Source organism: Sus scrofa, chromosome X (genome assembly GCF_000003025.6).
Source record: "Sus scrofa isolate TJ Tabasco breed Duroc chromosome X, Sscrofa11.1, whole genome shotgun sequence".
Taxonomy (NCBI): Eukaryota; Metazoa; Chordata; class Mammalia; order Artiodactyla; family Suidae; genus Sus; species Sus scrofa.
In genome coordinates this window covers 71,772,097-71,779,860 of record NC_010461.5, presented here as the reverse complement: position 1 = coordinate 71,779,860, position 7,764 = coordinate 71,772,097, and the positions used below count along the sequence as shown (strand labels likewise).

At 36.9% G+C, this 7,764-nt stretch overlaps 1 protein-coding gene across 1 annotated transcript; it reads right to left on the bottom strand.

Moving 5' to 3' along the window:
- Window positions 621–1,406, bottom strand: CPXCR1 (CPX chromosome region, candidate 1). Its single transcript, XM_021079849.1, is given in 5 exon segments — window positions 621–695; window positions 697–1,003; window positions 1,069–1,257; window positions 1,298–1,361; window positions 1,364–1,406. Coding segments are annotated over 5 exon segments (678 nt in total).

Here is a 7,764-nt window from a genome sequence, read left to right as displayed (position 1 = left end):
ATTGATGCAATATCATAATAAAATTTAATTAACGAGGGGTTGTTTCTTATGGGTGATCAAAAAAGGTGGTTTCTTGGGAGTTCTTTTTGTGGCTCAGTGGGTTAAAAACCCAATTGTATCCATGCGGATGTGGGTTCAATCCCTGGCCTCGCTCAGTGGGTTGAGGATTTGGCATTGCCATGAGCTGTGGTGTAGTTGAAGATGTGTCTCAGATCCTGCATTGCTGTGGCTGTGGCAGTGAGGCTGTGGCAGTGAGGCTGTGGCTAGCAGCTGCAGCTCTTGTTCTACCCCTAGTCTGGGAAATCCCATATGCCACAAGTGCAGGTCTAAAACAAACAAACAAAAAACCTGTGGTTTCTTGAAATGCAATATGCTCCTGGGGAAGATTTTGTGAAGATTGTTGAAAAAATAACAAAAGGATTTAGAACATTACAAAAACTTAGTTTACAAAGCAGCAGTGAATGACAAAGTTCTACAGGGTAAAATGCTGTCAAATGGCGGTATGTGCTACAGAGAAATCATTTATGGAAGGAAAAGTCTTTTAATGTGGCAAATTTCTCTGTTGTCTTATTTTAAGAAATTGCCACTGGCACTCCAACATTTAGCCTTCATGATCCTGATTAGTCAGCAACATTCAACATCAAGGAAAGACCCTCTACCATCAAAAATTTTCCTGATGTCAGTCTTTCAAAGAGAAGGACAGTAGTAGGACCCCTTCAAAAATCTTCCAAATGTTATGGTTCTCTCCCCATGAGTGAGGACATTTGGATGAGGAAGAAAAGCTATATATTTTTGTTTCACCAACATGGTATTTTGACAACCTGTAGCCTGAGAGAAAAGTCTCCCACACAGCAGACGGATAATTATTCTTCTCATCTCATGTTTGCTAATAAATGGGATTATACATGAAATTGAGAGTTGGAGAGAAATTTTGTAATATATACTATTATGAAAGAAATCACTTATTTCCCTCTCAACTTTTCCTGATTAGAAACTTGCTCTAATAGTTTGTATCCATTAAGGGATTGTTTTTTATTGATTTTTACTAGTGGGATACTCAGGTAAATCTCCCTAATCCTGACATGAAAAAAATCCCATTTTCTAGGAATGGGAATCTGCACTAGAAGGGACTCTTCTTTTAAATCTTCTTTTTGAGAATCTTTTTGGGTCTCCTTTCCATCAAACTCATTGCTTTCTGTTGCTTGAGGAACAGCATATTCCTGGGAGGATGGCAGTTCTACTTCCCTGTTCATTGGGCTCTTTCCACATGAGAAACTGGAGTAACTTGAAAGTTAACAAATCAAATGAAGGCTCTATATCTGTAATAAAATCATTTTGAGTCTCATTTTTAAAATTTTGAGAGCATTGTTAGCTGGATTACTTCCTTCTTTAGCAGGAGAAGTCATCCTGTGACCTATTTACGAAAAAGAATACAAAGATCTATTAAATTGAGGAATGTCTACTTCATATAAAACCAAAAAGAATGTGAATGTGTTAATTCTGAGATTGTTCACATCTTTAACATCAGAGTCAGTTTCACTAAAATAAGGGAAAATAAAAATTGAGGGCAAATATGACTCCTATTAAATAGGTGGTCTTATTACTTAATTCTGGAACTTGCATAATTTGGAATAACATAAAATTTCATAATATAAATTTGGCTAAAGCAAATGTTGTTCCCAGTAGAAATCCCAATTATTCTCTTTAGGATGGTATGTTAAATATAATTTTTATTTAACAAATAGATTCAAATTACTGACTTGATATATATAAATGAGAATAAAATTGAAGATAGTTTTTTAATCATGAGTATACATGTTTAAGAGAGAATCAAGACCTATGTGAAAATTAAATAGTTGACTTTGTATGAAGAACAAGGTATTCTTCCATTGGAATTTTTCATTGTTTTGTTCTCTTATCTGTTATTTTAAAGCACTATGTATGCAGAGAGCAACAACTATGAATTACATAGGAAGGCAAGGCAGAGTAGGTAAGAAAGTAGAAAGCCAAATAGTGAACTCCAAACGTTGAGTCATTTATTAAAATACATTTCAAATTACCATTTCCTTTTCATTTTCACTGCCTCAGCACTAATCTGACAATTATAGCATGCTTCCTTTTTTTGCTAATTGTATCTGAATTCCCTGGTTCCAAATTCTCAGCTCACTTCTCATACCTATTTCTTTACACCACCTACCTGCTCAAACACCTTCAGTAGATACTAATTTTCTGAACCATATATTTCCCATCCCTCATTATGAGGGGACTTGAAACATTCTGAGTTGGAAGATTTCTTCAGAGCTAGAAGGATGGGCAGGAAAGTTTCCTACTGAAGACAATGATGGAAGGGCAGATGCAAGTGGGCAGAAAACAAAACTGGAGTAACTTGAAAGTTAACAAATATTACTTCTATTTTTTATGGCTAGATTTTGTCTGTTTATTTGTTTTTAATTGTTATTTACCCAATACAATTTTTTTTCTATTGTACAGCATGGTGACCCAGTTACACATAAATGTACACATTCTATTTTCTCACATCATCATGCTCCATCATAAGTCACTAGATATAGTTCCCAGCACTACACAGCAGGATCTCATTGCTAATCCACTCCAAAGGCAATAGTTTGCATCTATAACCACAAGCTCCCCTTCCACTCTACTCCCTCCCCCTCCCCGTTGGCAACCACAGTCTATTCTCCAAGTCCATGATTCTCTTTCCTGTGGAAAGGTTCATTTTGTAGTATGTTAGATTCCAGATACAAGTTATATCATATGGTGTTTTTCTTTCTCTCTGACTAACTTCACTGAGGATGAGAGACACTCGTTCCATGCATGTTGCTGCAAATGGCATTATTTCATTCTTTTTTATGGCTGAGTAGTATTCCATTGTGTATATATACCACACCTGCCTCATCCAATCATCTGTCGATGGACATTTGGGTTGTTTCCATGCCTTGGCTATTGTGACTAGTGCTGCAATGAACATGTGGGTGCATGTGTCTTTTTTAAGGAAGTTTTGTCCAGATATATGCCCAAGAGTGGGATTGCTGGATCATATGCTAGTTCTGTGTATAGATTTCTAAGGTACCTCCATAGTGTTCTCCATAGTGGTTGTACCAGCTTACATTCCCACCAACAGTGCAGGAGGGTTCTCTTTTATCCTCACCCCTTCCAGCACTTGTTATTTGTGGACATATTAATGATGGCCATTTTGACTGGTGTGAGGTGGTATCTCGTGGTAGTTTTGATTTGTATTTCTCTAATAACCAGGCATGTTGAGCATTTTTTCATGTGCTTGTTGGCCATCTGCACATCTTCCTTGGAGAAATGTCTATTTAGGTCTTTTGCCCATTTTTCCATTGGGGGTTGGCTTTTTTTGCTGTTGAGTTGTATAAGTTGCTTGTATATTATAGAGATTCAGCCTTTGTCAGTTGCATTGTTTGAAACTATTTTCTCCCATTCTGTAAGTCATCTTTTTGTTTTCTTTTTGGTTTCCTTTGCTTTGCAAAAGCATGTCAGTTTGATTAGGTCCCATTGGTTTATTTTTGCTTTTATTTCTGTTGCTTTGGGAGACGGACCTGAGAAAATATTCATGATGTTGATGTCAGAGAGTGTTTTGCCTGTGTTCTCTTCTAGGAGTTTGATGGTGTCTTGTCTTCTATTTAAGTCTTTCAGACATTTCTAGTTTATTTTCATGCATGGTGTGAGGGTGTGTTCTTGTTACGCTGATTTATTTGCAGCTGTCCAAGTTTCCCAGGAATACTTTCTTAAAGGGCTGTCTTTTTCCCATTTTAATCTCTTGCCTGCTTTGTCAAAGATTAGTTGACCATAGGTGTCTGGGTTTATTTCTGGGTCCTCTATTCTGTTCCATTGGTCTGTCTGTCTGTTTTGGTACCAGCACCACACCATCTTGATGACTGTGGCTTTGTAATACTGCCTGAAGTCTGGAAGAGTTTATGCCTCCTGCTTGGTTTTTGTTTGTCAGGATTGCTTTGGCAATTCTGGGTCTTTTGTGGTTCCATGTAAATGTTTGGATTGTTTGTTCTGGTTCTGTGAAAAATGTCCTGGTTAAATTGATAGGGATTGCATTGAATCTGTAGATTACTTTGGGTAGTATGGCCATTTTTTAATATTAATTTTCCAGTCCAGGAACATGGACTATCTTTCCATTTCTTTACATCTTCTTTAATTTTCTTGATTAATGTTCAATAGTTCTTGTCATATAAGTCCTTTACCTCCTTGGTCAGGTGGATTCCCAGGTATTTGATTTTTTGGGGTGCAATTTTAAAAGGTATTGTATTTTTGTATTCCTTTTCTAATATTTCATTTTTAGCATACAGAAATGCGACTGATTTGTGAATGTTAATGATTTGTTGATCAGTTCAAGTGGTTTTTGAGTCCTTAGGTTTTTCTATATATAGAATCATGTCATCTGCATACAGTGACAGTTTTACCTCTTCTCTTCCTATTTGGATGCTTTTTATTTCTTTTATTTCTCTAATTGCTGTGGCTAGGACTCCCAATACTCTGTTGGATAACAGTGGGGAGAGTGGGCATCCTTGTCTTGTTCCAGATTTTAGTGGGAAGGCTTTCTGCTTTTATCTATTGAGTATTATACATGCTTTGGGTTTGTCATAAATGCCTCTGATTATGTTAAGGTATGTTCCTTCTATACCCACTTTGGTATGAGTTTTTGTCATGAATGGATGTTGGACTTGTCAAATGCCTTTTCTGCATCTGTTGAGATGATCATGTGTTTTTTGACTTTTCTTTTGTTAATGTGGTGTATGAAGTTGAATGATTTGCATATGCTGAACCATCCTTGTGCACCTGGGTTGCATCCAACCTGGTCATGGTGTATGATCTTTTTGATATGTTGTTGGATTCGGTTGGCTAGAATTTTGTTGAGAATTTTTGTGTCTATATTCATCAAATATATTGGCCTATAGTTTTCTCTTTTGGTGGTATCTTTGTCTGGTTTTGGATTTAAGGTGAGGGCAGCATCATAGAATGTCTTTGGGAGTGTTCCTTCTACTTCAAGCTTTTGAAAAAGTTTAAGGAGAATGGGCATCATTTCCTCTTCAAATGTTTGCTAGAATTGGTCTGTGAAGCCATCTGGCCCTGGACTTTTATTTATAGGGAGTGTTTTTATGACATATTCATTTTCATTTCTAGTGATTGTTCTGTTCAGTTGATCTATTTCTTCTTGATTCAATTTTGCAGGCTGTTAGTCTCTAGAAAGTTGTCCATTCCTCCTAGGTTTTCATATTGTTGGCATGTAATTGTTCATAGTATTCTCTTATGGTTTTTTGTATTTCTTTAGTATCTGTTTTGACTTCTCCTTTTTAATTTCTAATTTTATTTGGTTTTTTTCTCTCCTCTTTTTGGTGAGACTTGCCAGAGATTTATCAATTTTTTTTTTAACTTTTCAAAGAACCAGCTATTGGTTTTACAGAATTTTTTCTATTGGTTTTTTTTGAAACTCTATTTTATTGATTTCCTCTTTGATCTTTATGATTTCCTTCTTTCTGATGACTTTAGGTTTTGTTTGTTCTTTGTTTATTTCATTTAGATGGTGGGTTAAGTTGCTGATTTGAGATTTTTCTTCTTTTTCAAGGAAGGCCTTTATTGCTATGAATTTCCCTCTGTGTCCTGTTTTTGCTGCATCCCATAGATTTTGTGGTTGCGTCTTCATTATCATTTGTCTTGAGGTATTTTTCTAATTTCCTTCTTGATTTTCCTATTGACCCATTGGTTTTTTAGTAGCATGTTGTTTCATCTCCATGTAATAGGTTTTTCTCATTGTTTTTCCCTCTGGTTGATTTCTAGTTTCAAGCCATTTTGGTCAGAGAAGATACTTGAAATCATTTCTATACTCTTTGTTGAAGTTATCTTTGTGTCACAGGATGTGATCAATTCTTAAGAATGTTCCATGTGCACTTGAGAAGAATACATATTATGATGTTTTTGGATATAATGTCCTGAAAATGTTAAATTTTCCATTGTGTAATTTAGGATCTCTGTTGCCTTATTTATTTTCTGTCTATAGAATATGTCCATTGATGTGAGTGGGGTGTTAAAAATCTCTTGCTATGATTGTATTTCCATTAATTTCTCCTTTTGTCTGTTAGTATTTGTTGTAGGTATCTGGGTGCTCATATGTATTGATGATTGTAATATCCTCTTCTTGAATGGATCCTTTCACCATTAAATAGTGTCCTTCTTTATCTTTCTTTATGGCTTTCATTTTAAAGTCTATTCTGTCTATATGAGTATTGCAACTCTTGCTTTCCCCTCTTGTCTATTGGCATGAAATCTCTTTTCCCATCCCCTCATTTTCAATCTATGTGTGTCCTTTGGCCTATGGTGAGTCTTTTATAGGCAGCAGATTGAAGGCTTTTGATTTTGTAATCCAATCTGCCACTCTGTATCTTTTGATTGGAGCATTTACCACATTGACATTTAAGGCGATTATTATTTTTTTTTGTGAAAGTGGATTTATTTATTTATTTTTTATTATTTTCCCACTGTACAGCAAGGGGATCAAGTTATCCTTACATGTATACATTACAATTACATTTTTTTCACATTATTTTTACTTTTCCTTCTGGAATTCCTATTATTAGTAGATTGGTCTTATTTATACTATTCCATAGGTGTCTTATATTGCTTTCATGTTTTTTTTTTCCTTTGATTTTCTGTCTGATGTCCTGGGTTATTTCCATTATTCTATCTTCCATGTCACTAATTCATTCCTCTGCAGTATTCATTCTGCTCTTTACTGCCTTTGGCTCAGTTTGTATCTCTGCAAATTAATTTTCTAGTTTTACTTAGCTCTTCCTTATATTTTCCATTTCCTTTCTAAAGGAATCTGCATCACTGTTCATATCTTCTCTTAATTCCTTCAGTATTTTCACCATCTCCCTTTTGAACTCAGTGTCTGTCAGAGTACAGAGGTCTGTTTCACTGTTTGATGCTTCATGTGAATCCTGTTCATTTACCTAGGAAAGGTTTCTGAGCTTCTTCATCTTGCTTATGTTTTTATTTTTCTGTGAGTTTAGGGAAGCCAACCTGTAGTCATGGAGTGTTACTTCTATGCAAGGGCACCCTTTTTAATTTTGTGGGGTTTTATTATTTATTTTTGGTTTGGCAGTGTGAATGTTTGCTGTCTCTTTCTTTGCTGTGGGCAGGCATCCCAGGATGCTCAGTGTGTTTTCAGGGAGAAGGAGGCAATGGGTACATCCAGCAGTCAGTTCCTGGTTGTTGGGCTCTCAACAGCAGCAAGGACCTGCAGGAAGTTGGCACAGGATACTTCTAGTTGCAGGGCCCTGGGAAATGTTAATAAGCTCTAGTCAGATCTTCAAGGTGACCAGAGCATTTGGCAGTAGCAGAAGCAGGGTGCATGAGTTCCCAGAGGAGTGAGAGCAACCACAGCTTGTGTTTGATTGTAATGGCCTCCCCTGAGGTTATTGGAACCACCACAGGTGGTGCCTTTTCAGGGACCCCTGTTGGGAGAAGGACATGCCCACCTCTGGAGTCAGTGATAACTGTGGTGGTTTACCCCTGCCACATGTAGACCATGCATGAAGCAACCTGTCTCACTTAGCCCACATACGAGGTGATGCAAAGGCTGCTCCTAGTTGCAGGATCCTGTGAAGTGACAGAGATCAGGCATGTGGGTACTGCCTGGAATGTTTGGCATTGGCAGCAGCAGGGCTGGTGTGTTCCCAGGGGTGACAGCACCAACAGGTGGTGTTCGGTCAC